Source organism: Lissotriton vulgaris, chromosome 10 (genome assembly GCF_964263255.1).
Source record: "Lissotriton vulgaris chromosome 10, aLisVul1.2, whole genome shotgun sequence".
Classification (NCBI taxonomy): domain Eukaryota; kingdom Metazoa; phylum Chordata; class Amphibia; order Caudata; family Salamandridae; genus Lissotriton; species Lissotriton vulgaris.
Window position 1 is genome coordinate 425,183,835 of NC_141698.1, and position 18,346 is coordinate 425,202,180.

General features: G+C 45.6%; 1 protein-coding gene across 2 annotated transcripts in view; it reads right to left on the bottom strand.

Annotated features, from left to right (window-relative positions):
* Window positions 1-18,346, bottom strand: part of ABCA3 (ATP binding cassette subfamily A member 3) — a 642,985-nt gene that overhangs the window by 445,160 nt on the left and 179,479 nt on the right. For both annotated transcript variants that reach the window (XM_086941282.1, XM_086941283.1), the window contains exon 2: window positions 5,150-5,253. In XM_086941282.1, coding sequence (XP_086797408.1) covers window positions 5,150-5,203 — 54 coding nt within the window. In that variant the 5' untranslated portion in view covers window positions 5,204-5,253. The remainder of the gene's footprint in view (window positions 1-5,149; window positions 5,254-18,346) is intronic.

The following is an 18,346-nucleotide window of genomic DNA, read 5'->3' on the forward strand; positions in this document are numbered from 1 at the left end:
CTGGGTTTAAGGGTTAACTCTTCAAAAACCTTCATTATGCGCTGTGGTAGAGGTTTTAAGATAAACAAAGATATTTTTATTGCAGGACAAACGATTGAGGCTACTAAAAAATTATCTTACCTGGGCATCCTCTTCTCCCAGAACGACTCCTGGGTACAAGCTGTGGCAGCAAAAGAACTGGCTCTCCTACACACTACTTCTGCCCTTACTATCTTTGCCAGGAAATTGGGCAAAAGACCCCCTGAGGAATTAATTAAAATATACCAGGCAAAGTGTGTTTCTGCAGCTCTTTATGGGAGTGGGGTATGGGGGTTTGCCGACCTCACCCCCATGCAGACAGTTGAAAACTCTTTTTTTAAATACATTTTAGCCGTTCCAAGTGGTACCTCAGGGTGTATTTGCCACGCAGAATTAGGCCTCCCGTTTATCTCTGATTTAATCAGGTCAGAGCCTGTGCTATTGTGGCACAGGCTATGGACGAAAGATGAAACTAAATTGAACAGAGATATCCTTTTAGACATTATGAAACTGGAAGGAGCAATAAGGATTCCCTGGCTGAGATATGTTCATGATTTGTTTAAGGATTTGTGCCATCTACAGTATTTTTTAAATGCTTCTTCTATTAAGGCAGTAACCAGAAAGGATCTGAGGAAAGAGTGTTTAATGCTGCTGGATACCCTGAGAATGACATCTGAGATTTCAAAGCCCACTGTCCTGCACAATCAATTGATTTCAACTACTTTTAATATTCAACCCTACTTATCCTTTATGCCCGGTGCCCATGACAGGTTCTTATTAACCCGTTTTAGGCTGGGGATCTTTCATAGATTAGTCACTTTCCCCGTTATGAACGATTGGACACATGATCTCCGGCCTTGTCCTTGTGACAATATCTCCCCTCAAACTATGATTCATGATATTTTATTCTGTAAATGTTTCTCTACTGACAGGCGGTTGTTTTTGGTTCCCATTTTAAAACAATCTGGATTACGCCAATGTCGCCCTGCTCTACTGTCTTTACAACTATTAGATAATGAAAATGGTGTTCTAAGAATTCTAGCCTTTTTGAAAAAAGTGTTTTATCTTAGGAAACTTATGTTTACTTGAATGCTTTGTTTTGCATAGTAATGATGGTTATATATTTTTAAGATTGTAATATTGTAATATTTTATGTGACTATATGTAATGTTTTTATTATGAATTTTTACATGAAATTCCTTATGTATTTTTTTACTATGTGCTTTTATGATTGCTATTCAACAATCGAATGAAGCTATTTTTGATTGATTGAAATGATAAAGGTCCAGAATTCCTCTGAAGAAAAATAAACATACATTGCAAATTAGGAATGTAATTACAGGCAAACTCCATGACTAATCATTCCCCCTTTACAAGAGTAAATTCAGTCGGTGGCATGACTTTCTCTGTACAGACTACCAAACTATGCAACTCCCTTCCTGCAAAAATAATAGCAACTGACAAACATCTGGAATTCTTAAGAATGTTTAGGAACTGGTTACTCCAAACCTGACCATCAGATACTTAGATGCACCATATTCATAACAAATGGGTACATAAGATGAAGTCCGGACACTCTGTCCACTTGACAGAAGATCGATCTAACTTGATGAAGACCTTTGGGGTGAACAATATAAACCCAACGGCAGACATACTGTTTTGACAGTCTCTAGTGGTTTTCAAAAGGACCTATCAAAAACGGTCTCAAAGCAAATAATGACATTATTTTCCACGCCGTAAAAACATTTAAGATTGCGTGCTATTTCAACAAGCCTCTTCTCCCAATACTACTAAAACCCTGCATGAAAATAATTCCTGCTAAAACCCTGCATGGAAAATTGACCTTGATTTAAAATTATGAAATGACACCTCTCCTGCCCTACTAATGAACAATTCCTTTCCCTAAACTACTGTCCTGTGTAAACCGTACTCTCCCTGTGTTTATCCTATTAGAAGTCATATGACCCTTTGTTTATATTTTCCATTATGAGCCTCTGCGAACTGTCTACATCCAATTCCATAAATTACAAACTCTCATTTGCCTAAGTACAACTTTTCATGTACTTAATCTCTTCTAACCCTCTATTTTTTACAACAATCATATGCATTATGCCAGAAAGGCCCTGCTAATGATGTCATATGCATCCTATTAATTGACTTTACCTCAAAGAAACAGAAGTAAACGTGTGGAATGGTATCCGTAAGTGTCTAAATCGAATAACCAATAATTCACAGGATTTAAGCATTAACCTTGGGTCGCTTAGTAGCATGCTACTCACTCTAAGGCGTTTCATCGACTCATCGTGGGAAGAAATAGTCTATAAATGCACGTACGATACATTAAAACCTAGCTTTCCCAGTTATTTCCATAGTATTAGTGACAAAAGTAATTTTGCTCCTTCGCAGAACTGTATTAGGGGTGTCGGACAACTTTGTTTGTTGGTCAGAAGCTTCAACCTTGATTGGTAAGGGGCATTCATCTAAGCTACCTCAATTATAGTGTCCCCACACACACTGCTAACCCTGTTTACTCACTCATATGTTTATGATACCATAATCCATATACATTTTACTGGTCAACCTTACCAGAAAGATAGTGGTCTGTACACAAGGAAGAATATGATATCGTTTTTTTTTCGTTGTTTTTTTTAAGAGTACTGCTTCCTATCTTTAGTCTACGACAGAGCCTAGTGAATATACCAGTGTCCTTAAATTCAGATGGGGAACAAATTCATTAATCATTGAATGATGGGCTCTGCTCTGGAATTATCCAATCCCTGTTGTCAATTGTGTGTAGACCACTTGAAGTTGAGCTGGAATATTTTTATTAACGGGCACTTGAGGAAATGTATGGTGTTGCTCTGAGGCTTAGGTTCAGTACGTTCCACAGGTGGAATATCGAAACTTTAGGCCAGCTTCCATGTTTGATCCAACTGAGTGTATGTTGGTAATCAAGTAAATGAAGTAAAGCAAACCCACCTGCCCTCTATAATCTGCCTTTCAATCCACCCAGATTTAAACCCATCTAGGAAGGTGGTATGATAAACTTTCATCTTGACTGCAGCCATTTTTTCTAGCCATATTGACAACAATAAAATAAAAAACAATGCAGTGTGGCAGTGATTAAGCTGTAAGAGAAGTGGCTACATCACAGCAGCTTGTGGCTCTTCACACTAACTGTCAGTCGAGCTCATGAAATATTGAAGGTTGTATTTATTATTAATGAACTAGAAATAAAGGGTCTTGTGATCAACTACACATAGCTGACACACAACATTTACTGATTAAGCACCAGAAAAAGGGTACAATCAGAATTATTGGGCACACATACTTTTTCTTAGTTACACTCAGTATTCTTTTTCAAAAATGTAAAGCAAAAACTCACTATGTCATAATCTAACAGTAATGTTACCATTAATGCACTCTGTTAGCCAAGAACAGACATCTCTTCAAGTAGTTCAACAATAGCAAACTCGTCCTCCTTGATCTCACTATTTGGGACTCGATGGCATAGTTGACATTGCTTAACTGACTTAAGAGTGGCTAATACTGAAGGACCCTGCAGCAGATGTGGTGAAAATGTTCCAATAGTAGGAAGAAGTAATATAAGACACAAATGAGTTCATCATACAAGCCCAAGTCTCAGGTGCAGTAAACAGGCTCTTGTGGTTTTGCACAACAAGAAACAAGTCTTCTGTAAAAAGGAAGGCAACTGAAAACAAAGCCTACCCAATAATGTCAGTTTAAGAGGATAGGCAAAACGAAGGCATCAGATCTAGGAAATTACTCTCAGAAGAGCTGGCCCTAGTAGGTAGGGCTGAATTGAGCAACAACAGAGTATGTAGGATTAAGGAGTTCAAAAAACTAAAATCTCGGTTGACAACTAAACTTTGTTTGTGTGGCAATAAACAGTGAAGATGGAAAAAGCATTTGGGGAGTACAAAGTAGGAAATGAGAGTAGCGTTAGATGTGCTTTCAGCAACTTCTCTTACACCACAACAAGAAAGCTATTTATGCCCCTGTCAGACAGACTCTAAGGGATCTCAAAATCTAACAAAACAATTAACAAGAAAACTATATTGAAAACTGTCATATCTCCGCAACAACACAGCATATCAACATTTGCCTCTTGCATCTTCCTACTAATTTTAGATTCCACAACACCTGGGTCTTACTATAGGCTGCTGAAAGCAACTAAGTTAAAAAAAATCTACCCTAAAGTGCCCTCATTCTTCAGATAAGTGAAACGTCTTCCCAGTAAATGAAAGACAAACATATACATTTATAAATATTTAAAAGAAAATGTTGTTAGTGTAGGTGGATGGAAGATAGTTGAAGGCCACAATCGTATAAACCAGAACTAATGTTTCTATTCTTAAACGTATTTTAATCCTTCTCAGTGTCCTTATGAATGCCACAATTCACGCCACAGTGTAAAAGAAATTGAAATCAGAAAGTAATATGTATTTTCTAAATATATTATCTGTAACCTGATCAAGGCATTTTTGACTAAATTAAATCATTTTAAACTCCCGAGGGGTATTCCTTTTTCAATTATTTAATAAGGAATGGAGTGGCATTTCTAAAGGAAGGCTTCAGGCTGTTTTCACCTAAGAATGATTCAAGGGGTGTAAAATGCAACCCCCAAAACACTGTTTAGTGTACATTTTAATGAAAGGTGCAGGATGAGTTGACTAGTCTCAGAGACCTCTCATTTTAAAGATCATGCAAGGGGTTTATGTACTTTAGCTCTCTACAATCACCTACAAGACTGAAGTTTAGAAAACATTTTGAGAACTCAAGAAAATAAAGAAACATTGAATTACTTTTCAGGAAGTTCGCCGGATAAATTAAAAGATTTTAAATACATTCTTGGTCAATTCATGTCCGTCACATATGCCGAAGCTAGGGACATATTTATACCTGCACCCTGACATGGTGTCCAGACTAGCAATACGAATGCCAACACACACTTCACGCCTTTTGTTGAATGGGGGAGGGTTGATTGAGGAGTTTTCCTTGATATGAAATTTGATGCAACCTAAGGCCAATCAAATGTCCTTACCCAATCAACACCCTAGAGCCCACCTCTTATTAGACCCCTCACAAAAACATAATTAAGCATTCTCACCTGTAGAAGGTAATTCTTCCAGAGCAGCAGGCGGAACTGCATAAACACAGCCATTGTGATTTCTGTGGAAGAATGGTCCCCTGCAGGATGTGCCAAGGCCCTTCCTATCGAGGAAAGAAGAATACCTTTAGTAAGGTAGTGTTGGTTATGGGTTAGACAGAATATAATTTCTATTTACAACATACCACCACCATATAATTCTCATAACTCTAAATGATCAAGTTCAATCCATTCAATATGTTTCCAGAATTTCACACTGAACTGTAGAGAAATATAGAAAATCACCAGAGAACCACTCTTGTATTCTTAGATTCTATTTCCTTAAAAAGTTCCCATTCATATTTCACCTGCAATGTTTATTTATTTGCAAAAGATTCTTGGCCTTTAAGAAAGCCTCTATTATCTTTAAGTCTATTGCCCACCTTCAGTACCCCTAGCCATAGAAGTTGCATCTTTGATGCTCACAGGAATTTGTCCACGTCGATATCAAGATAAAATAGAAGTTTTGCACGATATAACTAGACAGGAGAAAAATCACACTAAAATGTGGTTAACTTATCTTCTTTTCTAGTATCTCCACTTAAGCTAAACTGCTCCCTGTTTTAATTACACTCCACGCCACTTAATATTTAAAGATCCCAGTCACTCCTCGTTGCCTCATTTATCCCTTTTTCGTTTGCTCAGCCACTAAGAAGACCATCAACATTTTCTCTCTTGTGGTAACCACTGTGACTAAGGATGTCGTACTCCCCTTGCTTGACCTTTAAAGCCATTTAACTAGTATGACAACATTTGAGAAAAAAACAATTTGCTTACATTGGAACTCTGGAGACATTAAAAGGGCTGATCTGTGTGACAGAACCCAATCCAATTCTGAATTGGACGTGAACTTGAAATTTTCAAGTCGAGTTGGTATTTGTGGATTCAAAACACATGAATCTCATTTGAGTGCTCTGCCCTTTTTTCGCGTTTTTCATTCTGTTAATGCAGAGATGTATGGTCTTATGTAACTTGTATAATCAGCTTCAGCACTTCAAATTGCCTATGGAGCTGACGGGGCTTTGGCAGGCTATTGTACAGGCCTCAATCACACCAGAGAGCTTGATTCGGTCCTGTAATTCTAGTTGGCTAGAAGGACTTAATTCTCAAAGACTCCCAAGTCTTTCCTGGTCTCATCTAGGTGCATTGACAGTCACGAGTATTGGGTATAGCCATGTGGGGCTAACGTTACTATCTTTGAGTTCTTTGGTGTATAGGAGTTAGGGGAAAGCAGGAGCTTTAGTTCCAGCATTGCCTAATGACTAGGGTTCTTTCAGTAACATCTGTAGTTCTATGGGCTAATGCATATCCTGCTGTTCCTAATCACATTCCCATAATAATTCTAGCGGCTTTGGTTCCATTTCGATGATGTTCGTAAAGACGACTGTAATGCAATTTTGGACGTTATGTTAATCAAAGTGAACATTATATATGCACACAACGTATGATTCTGAAGTCAAGAGTGACAGCACAAATGGTCTGTGTGGAACCATAAGTCTGTTCAAATGAATTGTTCCGCTAATCTGGCAGCTTGTTCAAGAACAGACAACTAAGAAGTTGTTTTGTTTTACTTACGTCTCCCAAAAATGAGCAATTGATGCATTAATGACAATAAAACTACATCCAAAAGGTGGATAGAGATCGAGATACTCACGGATATATGAAAGATACATAAATACACACAGGAGCAGCGAATAAAACTATCAAGTCTAACTACACTGTATCTGGGTTTGCTTGGTATAAATATAGCCAATCGAAAAGGAAACTTCATACATGCACTCCACTACAGTAAGAGGTGCTCCGTTTCTAAGACAAAACTATGGTCTGCCGGAATGTTGCTAAGATTAATACCGTAAATTAGGCATCACCATTTCTGAATATTAAAAGGTAAAACTATGCTAAGACGTTGCATAATTAGCATGCACTGGCAAGCCAATAGGTCTTGCATGGCTAAAGAAAAAAAATAGAAACATCTTTGGCACGAATGGTTGCGTTATTTTGTAGGCGCGTACACCACACATGCTTGTGCCTACAAAGTGACGCAGGCACTCTTTAAAATGTTTAGTTACCAATAATAATTGGCTCACCAGGGAGGGTGGAAGGGTGCGGAAACTAAAGTGGGGACGCCGACGGAGGTGAAGAAACAAGGGGAACAGAAAACACAAGGGAGAGTTAGAGGGGCACAGAATGAGGCAGAGCAATACTGAGACATGGGAGCACAGACACACACAGCAGACTGAGTACCACTGAGACGGGGGTAACAACACAAGGAGGGAAACAACAGGTGAGGGACAGAGAAGCACGCGGCAAACAGAGCATGGCAGAGCGGGGAAGCACAGAAGCACACAGCGAGACAGATCAACACAGAGATGGGGCAGAGAAGCACATGAGGACGACAGCTTGAAAAAGCGCACTTTTGTATAGTGCGTAACTAAAAGCAACCCAAGTAAAACAAGCATTATAAGGACACGGTAGTGTCTCCATACTCCAAGGGAGGGACAAACTCATGACTGGGAAGCAAAGCCCACGCAAAGTATCAAATGAGAAACAAGCAAATGAGTGTCAAAGAGACTAAGCAATGATAAGCGAAGGGTGGGCTCTAAGCCAATTGTAAGCATACACTTCTTAGGCAAGACCTCAAAACATATACTGGCAAAAAGTTGATCCAGGAGAAAAGCAGAAGGTCTATCAACAGTGCTGGAAATCTACAGACAAGCAGAAGCTTTCACTGGGACATCTGATAAGTATTGTAGGTGTGGCAAATGTGTTAAGACTTAACTCGTTTGTAATGTATTTAGAATACAAGACGTTTGATTGGTGGAATGTGATAAGAGATTATAATTCTGAAACTGTTGCTGTTCCTATCTTTCAACACCCAGCCCAAGTGAACATTTCTCTTTTCTCTCAGCAACAGTTTTAACAAAGGTATTAAAATGACACAAAGCATTACGCAACATGATAAGGAAAGTTTATTTAGATATCCACAGTTAAATAAAATACGCTGATTCTCGACCTCTACTGTCTTATACTGCTGGATCTCTCTTCTTTGATAGTTCATATGATTTATGTTGTTATTTCTTTTTTACTGAGAATATTTCAAAATTTGTCATACACTTTACAGATTGCATACTACCAAGACATAGGAGGCAAATATAAAAGTATAGGTGTACTGTAGAGTAGAATAAAGTGTCCTAATGAAGTGGTGTAGTGTAGAGTGCTGCAAAGTGGATTAAAGTGACAGAGTATGGTGGAGTGGCATAGAGTGGAGTGGTGTAGAGTGTGCTAGAGTGGCATGTGGTAGAATGGATTTTCGTAGAGTGGAGTCCAGTGACATAGAGAGTCACATAGCAGATTGGCATAGAGTGGCCTAGAGCGTAACATAATAGAGTGGCATAGAGTGGAGTGGCATTGAGTCACATGGAGTAGAGTGTTCGAGTGTTGGAAGGTAGAGTGGCATGGGATAGAGTAGAGGGGCATGGAGTGGCGTGGAGTGGCGTAGAGTAGAGTGGCGTAGAGTAGAGTGGTGTAGAGTAGAGTGGCGTAGAGTAGAGTGGCGTAAAGTGGACTGGCATAGAGTAGAGTGGCGTAGAGTGGAGTGGCGTAGAGTGGAGTGGCGTAGAGTGGAGTGGCGTAGAGAGGAGTGGCATAGAGAGGAGTGGCATAGAGAGGAGTGGCATAGAGAGGAGTGGCGTAGAGCGGAGTGGCGTAGAGAGGCGTGGCGTAGAGAGGCGTGGCGTAGAGTGACGTGGCGTAGAGTGACGTGGCGTAGAGTGACGTGGCGTAGAGTGACGTGGCGTAGAGTGGCGTGGAGTAGAGTGGCGTGGAGTAGAGTGGCGTAGAGCAGCGTGGCATGGCGTGGCGTACCGTAGAGTTGAGTGCCTTAGAGCGAAGTGCCTTAGAGTGAAGTTCCTTAGAGTGAAGTGCCTTAGAGTGAAGTGTTATAGAGTTTTGTGGAGTCTTGTACAGTGAAGTATCAGAGTGGAATTTCGTAGAGTGGGGCAGCATAGAGTGTAGTAGAGTATAGTAGCATCGAGTGAGCAGGATAGAGTGGCGGAGAGTGGAGTAGGGTGGCATACAGTGGAGTGGCATAGTGGATCATACAGGGAGGGCATAGAGTGGAGTAAAGCATCAAACAGTGGAGTAGAAAGGAGTATGCATGATGTGGTACTGCACTGCCATTACAGACAACAAAGCTTCAATTTACATGCCAATTACATTTATGTTATGTCACTTAAATTTCATATAGCGCAAACGACTAACTCCCAGAGGGGTATGTTGGTGCTCCACTGAATGAAGTCAAGTCAACCAATCAGAATAAGCAAGCCTTCCGAAATGTTTTAAAGCTACTGAAATCTGAACAGGAAAGAAAGGGAAAGGGGAGCTTGTTCCAATGGTGAGCGTCAAGGTCCGGCTGCTGTATCTCGAAGTATGAATAGGACGGGGCATGGCAGCAATTTCTCCTTTGATCTAAGGTTTCTGGTAAGCCAGTACTAAGTGAGTTTCTCCAATAGGTAGGCCGGATCCTTGCCCACCAAGGATTTGTAAAAAAGACAGAGAAGCTTGAACAAGAACCGTTTCTGACTGGGAGCAAGCTAAGGTCTGAGCTCTAAGTATTGGGTGAAGACAGGGAGCCAGGGGGGAGCTAACAGACAAGGCACGCAACAGTGTTTTGGACTACCTACAGTTTGGAAATGAGCTACCAGCAAGGCATTCCCGTAGTCAAGGAGACTCGTAATGAGAGTCTGAAAAAGAGTTCTCCTTGACCTCAACGGGAGCCAGTGGAATACTTTTTTGAAGCAGTCGCATAATACCAAAACAGGTGCCACAGACGCACATAACCTGTCTTCTCATGCAAATATTCTAATTGAGGAAAATATCAAACTTCTGAACTCCCTTTGGTTTCTCCCATGTAACTTTTTGGGAGGAAAATCGGTGTGATAATGTTCTTCTTACAGCTTCAGTTTCACATGCACTCTGTGAAATTCCAAATATTAAGGGGCATTAATGAAATATTAAAACACTTTTGTAAAGTCCTGGCATGCGTCACCTTCTCCAGATGTGTTGCGACTCACCCTCTCCAAGAAAACTTTAAAAGAACAGTGTCTTTTTCAACATAATATCCTAGTTTAAAGGTTGTATGTGATATGTATTACAGGGTGCGCAAAAGCTGTGTTTATGGTGGGAGACGAGAATAAATGAAATATATTGTGCGTGCATCGTGTAAATAGCTTCCCGAGGCCTTCATTGGAGTACTATTATGTGTGTAAAATCCAGCTATTAAACTGCGCACATTTCTCATCCATTATATGCAGAAAGGAAAGAAAATGTCCAAAGCAAGCTCGAAACAGGTGAGAGATTAACTCTTCAAGGGGTCAAATAGATAGACTGTTACATGGGATGCCTCTGGGTGTTTTATATGGTTTGGGTGGCCACACACTGGTCTGCTTATGCGCAACCTTCATTGCTGGCACAGCCATTCATAGGTGAAGTCTGCCTTCCCATCAAAGGCCGGAAGGACAAGAGAAAAGGCCGGTAGGACAAGGGAAGAGTCCGTCACATTCAACTTGCTACATAAATATCAAGTAAATCAGACAAGTCACCTGGTAAACTCTGCTCCACTCAAATAGCCTGGTACGGTTGGGGCAGACCCAATCGGCTGCTTGGCAGGCTGAAACTCTAAAGTGGCTGGTAAAGCTGTGAAGAAGTCATTCATGCGAGTCAAAGTTCAAGCAGCAGTCAGTCCCATGCCAGGCGACTCCAAAAAAAACCAGCAGTAAAGTCAGCGACGTGCCAGGCGAGCCGCAGACAGTCCAGCAGAACTAATAATGTCTCCTGTCAACTAAACCAATCCTGATACTGCTTTTATGATGTTTGTATTAGGGAACAGCAAGACAGCAGCACCAAAATTGGATAGGGGAGGCAGACACAGCACTCAGATTGGGACTGGTTGACTGCGTCTGTTTCCTTGGCTCACGTGAAGAGCATAGGTTGAGGAGAGCAGAAGTACGCATGTCAGGTTGGCTGCGGAAAACGAAACGGCCAAATGGACATGCGCACTTCTTTTTCACTGTAGCCTGTCAATCTGTTTGCTTGGACAAGCCCACGGTACGTCATTGAGCGTCATCGTGGTGAGAGAAGTCACTGCCGGGCCAGGCCATAATTAAATTCATTTTAAAACAGGAAACAAGCTATATATTTTATAAGCTCAGCTGGCATGCAGGGGGGCAACGCCCTGGCGCTCATACAGACGCATCACCACTGCAACCAGCAGGCCTGCGCCTTGCCAAACAGCAGAATTTCAGTTATGTCTACACTGAGCTGCCAGACAATTAAGTCTCATTCAAGTAGCGATCTTCCTCGTGCAGTCAATAAACCTGAATTTCGAATTTCCAGTATCTTGCCCAAAAGAAAGGATTAATTGGGCATTGTCTGCATAGGAAATTATGTTAAAGTCACAAGACTTGGCAATCTGGACAGGGGGTACCACTTATATGTTAAAAATAGTAGGGCTCGTGGACAAGCCCTGTTGAGACCCCCTTGTCCAAGAATATGGTCCAATTGAGTGAGACCATCTGGGTTTTATTTTCCAAAAACTCTTTAAGCCAGACCAGGGCCTTCACATGGATACCTATCTGATAGAGTCTACAGACCAGGATAGAGTGGGAGGCAGTAAGAAATGCGGCTGGCGGGTCAAGTAGGACCAGCATCGCCAAAGTGCTGGCATCCAACATGAGCCTGATTAAACCGTCTAAAGTCACCAAAGCGGTTTTTGTGATGTGAAAAGCTCTAAAGCCAGATTGCGTAGGGTCTACTAGGTGGTGGTCCTCCAGATGGGAGGTAAGTTGTTTATTCAAAAGTTCCTCCAAAACCTTGCCCAGAAGGGAAAGGAGCGAGATGGGACAATAATTGGCCAGTTTGTTAGCGTCAGCATTAGTTTTCTTTGGGATAGGGGTAACCCATGCAGAATTTCACTCATGTGGCATTTTCGCTGAGTTCAGTGGTAGGTTAAACAGAAACGTGATGGAAGACAGTAGTAAAGTTAACAAAGTGGCCATTATGTGAGGGGGGCAGAGATCAGAAGGGGCGAGACACTGAGTTTGCTTTGATCAGCATATCCAATACTTGCTCTTGAGAAATGCTAGCAATGCAATTAAGTTTGGGCGGTGAATCCTAACTAGGTGAGACAGGATATTTTGGTTCCGTCATGGGAAAATTCTGATATATTTTCAGGATGTTCCCCACAAAGTGGCCCACACGTGAATCACAGAAAACTTGTGAAGCAGGGGGTTTGCAGGCATGGGGGATTAGGGAATTAATGTAGGACCCTAAATAACTCTTTGGCAGGATTGCCGGCTTGGTCAATCCTATTAATCATAAATATTTTACGCGCTTCTCTGATCTTCCTATGATAAACCCCTAGGGCTAGTTTGTTCGTCTTTTTATCTGAAGCTTGTTTCGTGATACACTATCTCCTTTCCAATTTTCTACTGGTCTTACTTCTTCGGAATACCATGGGGAATGAGTCTAATGAGATTGGAAGAGCCATGTTTCAGAGGGAACACTACATTCAGAGCCTGTTAAGAGGAGTTATGGTACACTTTTAAGGCAGTGTTTATATCATCACTATTCCATAACTCTGGAGCATGACAAGCTGATTTAAAAGAGAGGGGGTTACCCATTTCCAGGGCTTTGTACCCTGCCTCTTATGCCTACAGCAACCGACTGTGCTCTGGAATTGAAAGCTAATCGAATATTGATCAGTCCATACTAAGGACTGAGGAGCATCTATGCGTAGGAGCTGGAAGTTGATTAATACTAAGTCCAAAGTGTGGCTGGGTATATGTGTGGAGCAAACAACATTCTGGTGTAACCTAACATTCGAAGATCAGTGAACAGCTGAGCTGCATTTGTGTCTGTAGCATCTTACGTGTAATAATTGAAATCGCCCATCAAGAGGAAATTATCCATGGCAAGTATATGCGGTGCCAGATATACTATCAGCCTGTGGCTGAAGTCCTTCTTGGAGCAAGGAGGGTGATACACTAAAGCACCCTTCCAGAAATCACCAGAGCATCTCAATTTTAAAAACACATAACTCCAGTCATTCGGAGAGAAAGGGGTCAGTAATACCAGCCTTAAGGGAGTCCAGGAAGTCAACAGCTACTCTGCGTCCCATTTTGGATTCTCGGTCAAGCCTGACCATCCTACATTCAAGGGTTTGAGGAGAAGCCAAGTTTCTGAGACAAAACAGACATCAGTTCGGTAGGAGGATAGCAGATCCAAATGTGTTCAGTCGCATGTTTAGAAATGGACCTTGCGTTACAGTAAAGGCCTTTCAACACCTGAGATTCACTGGAGAGTCTTTAGGGTTAGAAAGAGGGGACTTTTCCCCCAATGACTGAGAAGAGGCAAGATTGTACCCCCGCCTCCCCCAACCATCAGCAAGGAAGTAGTAGAGCCAGAGAAGCCACAGTCGATATACAGGAAAACAGGCCCTCCACCCATGGGGAAAAATGATAGACAAAAATAATATTTGTGGCCTTGTGAAATACCACCAAATCCCTAATCTTGTGTAACTCCTCATTAGAGTAGCAAAGACCTGGTGCCTGGCGATGTTCGGGCGCAGATACGCCGGACGGGCTTGCCTTTGGTGCATCTGCTGTGCGTCCATGCCAAACTGGCGATTAAACAGCCGCCTGATTCCAATGGCCAGAACACTTGATTGCTAACCACCCTGAGATGGTGACCGCAGCAGTCCCACAAGGAAGTGAGAAGTCTGTTACCGCTGCTCCTTTGCACAAACTGTACATACCAGGGCAGACCACGGAGCAGAGTAATGTAGCCAAAAAATAGCTCTCTATGAGAATCCTAAGTCCCAGCAAAATCAATCCCTCCTCCTCTATGTGCCAAATGAGCAGAATAAGTAGCAGGACTCAGAGGAGGATATAACTGCAGGAGCTATTAATAGTAATAAAGCACAATTAATATGCAATTAAAAACTATAATGCTTGAAGACAGGAGTGTCTTGCCTCAATTAGCTTTTCCACATACAGTTTTACTGACAAAACTATAAACCGCACAAACAATAATGTGTAAAAAATGGGATCACCTAGTCTAGTATATTGATTTGTTTTGATCTTATTCAAATATTAGTTTCCAGCACACTTCTGAATTACAAAAAATGTGCTTACTTTGTCCTTTCGCAATTCTAAAATATTCTGAAATATTTTATTTACAGAAAAGGAAATTTTGCTGTGTACTAAAAAAAAAATAGTTTGCTTTCAGACCCCGAGAATGCCAGATAAATAACTCACTTTGAAGTCAGAGATTTTTAAAAAAGTAAACACCGAACTCCCTCAGAAGACAAGGACTGGCATTTGACCTCTGTCTTTGAATGCACAACAAATGTGACAAGATAAGAACAAAATTTACAGACCTGCTTACAGAAAGTGAGCACTCATGTAAGAATACAGTAAGCAGGTTATGATCCACAGGAGAGCCAAAGACATGCTGTACAGCCTTCACGAATAAGGCCAGCAAATAGAAAGTAAGCAAATGTGAGTTACAAACCACAAAGCCAATGGAAAGGAATGGGCAGAACGTATTCTTAGGTCAGCTTTCAAAATGTCCCCAAGAAGTCTTAAGCACCAGCAATCTCCGCTGTCTGGTAGGATTTGACTTAAAAACCAGTGAGGGGGGGCGTGGCCGAGACAGCGATGTGATCGGACGCGTCTCGTGTGAGCTCCGTCGCCCCGCTGAGTAAATAGCCTGTTTCAGCGACGTCCGGGGGGTTTCTCTTGCCTGGGGGCCCCCGACCACAACAAACCTTATCAGCGATATCCTCCGGAGGCGAGCCCTTCCTGCTGGGACCCCCGCTGCAGACGCCCGGAGCCCCGGGACCCCCGCGATCGGCCTCTGGCCGCCATCTTGCCGCCGGGGGTTTTCCGAAGAGTCCCCTGGCCCGCCTCTCCTGGTACGGAGCTGCTTCCCGAGGCAGGCGAGGAACTGGTGCCTTCCTGGGCCCTTCTTGTGGCGGGCCTCTCCCCGCGCTGCTGGCTGCTGACTGGGCGCATCACCGAGGCTGCCGGCGCCGGGATTCCCCCCCGGCTGAGGAGGCTGCGGCCGCCCAGGAGCCGACTCTACGTGAGGCCCCGGCTTGGGCGGGAAAGGGAGGCCGGACCCAGCGTGACCGTCGGGGGCTCTCCCCTTACAAGCCCCAGCTCCAGATCGCTCATCCGCCGCTGGACTTTCACGGGGAGCTGCAGCCTCTGCGCCGCCCCTCCCCCCTGGCTGTCTCTGGCGCTGGGAAGGCCCTGCCTCGGCCCTGGTCGCCATCTTGCCCATCAGACCGGCTGCCAGTGGGGCTGCATCTGGAGGCGGGTGGCTGGCCCGCACCCCCACGCGACCCCCTGCTACCGGACACCCTGCTGGCCTAGTGTGCCTTACCGGAGGGCTGTGGGGCCACCCGGGCGCTGCGGGGGTAGGCCCTGACTCCCGCAAGGGCGGGAGGCTGCTTCTTGCCCCAGCCACCTGAGACTCTCGGCCCGTGGGACCCGGACTTTGGCCGCCACGGGAGGACTGTTGTCAAAAGACCTCCACCGCTCCCCCTGCCTGCGCACCATCTTGCCTCCCCGGTGGAGCCATCCTGCGTGCCCACACAGCTCCCCTGCACGCCGGACCCCTACTGCTCAGGCGCACCCTGCAAGCTGACACCAGGCCAGTCCGGCCTCAGGCCTGCGGAGGCCCTACCGCATCCTGCCATCTCCTGCCTTGTGGCCTAGGCCCCTGCTCGTGGGCCCTGGGTTGCTGGATCACCGGGACACCTGGGAGGCCTCCCACAGATTCCTCTATATCGCGGACCGGGGGCTACACGCAACAGCTTGCCCCCCTCCCCCACTATCCTTCGCCGCCCCGAGCGGACCATGACTCGTGGCAAGGGGAACAAGCCGGACCCCCCAACGGCGGCGACCAGAAGTGCGTCGGTGGCTTCCATGTGGGGCAAGGTGGGCTCGCCGCCATCTTCCGGAGGCCCCTCAACGACAGGGGGGACATCCCTGCCGCCTGCTGACTCCCCCCCCCAGTGACTCAGGCCTTCATGTCCTCCTTCATGGCGGACTTAAAGTCCGAAATCGGATCCCTCCGGTCGGAGGTGCACTCGTGCGTCAAAGAATTGCGCAAGGAAGTCACCGACCTCGGCGACCGGGTTGACGGCCTGGAGAAGACGGTTGACTCCCGGACCGAAGACCTGGAGCAGATCTGGCAGAGGGTGGCGACCCTGGAAGAGCAACATATCCAGCTCCAGATCAAGCAGGAAGACCTGGAAAACAGGGGACGACGCAACAACCTTCGCATACGGGGTGTGCCACTCGGAGAAGAGGGGACTAATACCATGGCCTACGTGGCCCTACTCCTGCACGCGGTGTGGGGCGAGGAGGACGCCCCCCCACCGCGCCTTGATCGCGCACATCGTGTCTTTGGGGCGGGGAGCAGGGCGGGCCTCCTGCCCGACATTGTCACCAGGCTCCACTACTTCACGGAGAAGGAGGCCATACTAAAAGCGGCTAGAGATCACCCAGACCTGCGGTATGAAGGCCACAAGATCCAGATCTTTCAAGACTTGGCTCCCACCACGCTCCACAGGAGGAAGGTCTTCCGCCCGATCATGGAGAGACTCCGGGCCCTCAACGTTTCTTACCAGTGGGGACACCCCTTCGCCCTCATCTTCCGGTGGGAGGGTAAACGACGGTCCCTCCGATCCTATCGAGAAGCGGCGCAACTGCTTGATATGCCGGGGTCCCCGGATCGCAGCCCATCCCGCTCTCACCCCCCGGAGAAGGCCCCTCCACGCCCGGACTGGTCCACGGTGCGCAAACGCCGCCGGACCCCCCCAGTGGACAGCCTCACCGCCTCACAGACCAAGCAGGACATTATCGCTCACATTCGCTCCCTCGAGGGCGACCGTGAGGACCAGGCCTCCCAGCTTCTTGCCTCCGGCGCCGAAGGAGGGGACTGTCCCTCAACTCCGGACAACATCTGAAATTGCTCAGAGGGACCCCCGTTGCCCTGAACAAGTCCTCGTCACCTGGCCACTTGGACCTGTCCTACCACGCCTCGACGACCTAACCCTGCTACTCCTGGGACTGGGGCCCCCCTCCCCGCTGGAGGGTTGCCCCCATGCCCCTCACCCCCTCCTGTGAGGGTCCAGTGGTACAGACAATGGGCCCGCCCCTACCGGGCCCCACTTTACAACGCCAAGCTTCGGTGCCCATTTGACGGCTGGTCCGAACCTGAGGATCCCCCGGCTCAACGCACCCCCGGACTTTCTTGTGACAGCGGGGTGGACGGGCTGCGAGACGACCAGACTTCATTTCACTCGCCCAGATCTCCGCTCCCTCCCTTTGTCCCGTAGGAAGTGACATTCCTGTGTTCATCCAAACCCTCGGGTAGAGGATGTCCGGTACCTGGGACAATGCACATTGGCCCTGTTGGCCTGTTTTGGTTATACTTCTTCTTTGCACCTTTTATCTTCCTTCTCTCTCTCCCCTTCCTACTTTTCTCTCGCTCTGCTCTCTCTTACCATTCTCTCCCCGCGCTTGCGGAGGGGTGGCATGGTGGGTACTACGGGGGTTGGCACGCTGGAGGCGAGGTGAGGCTGCCGCTGCCCTGTTTGCGGGGGGGTTTGCTACGATGGGTCTTACGCGGCTCCACTCCCCCTTAGTGCTATGACAGCGAACATCCCTACACCCTTAAAGGTCCTCTCACTCAATGTCAAAGGGCTCAACTCCCCCAACAAGCGGAATCAGATATGGCGCTACCTTCTACATCACTCCCCTGACATTATCCTCCTCCAGGAGACGCACCTTCTAAAGGGAGACACCAAACGCATGACACACCCCAGATACCCCACACAGTTCTGGGCATCCTCTGACACCAAGACAGCGGGAGTGGCAATCCTCTGCAGGGCTGGCATTAGGCGGGGACCCACGAAACCCTTCAAGAGCGCTGACGGGGGTTTCCTCCGAGCCACGGTGCAGGTGGGTTGTGTACAGCTCACCCTAGGATGTGTATACGCGCCCAACCAGTCGCAGGACAAATACCTCCAGACACTTCTGCGGGATCAGTTCCCATCGGGTGACCCTAACGTGATCCTGGGCGGAG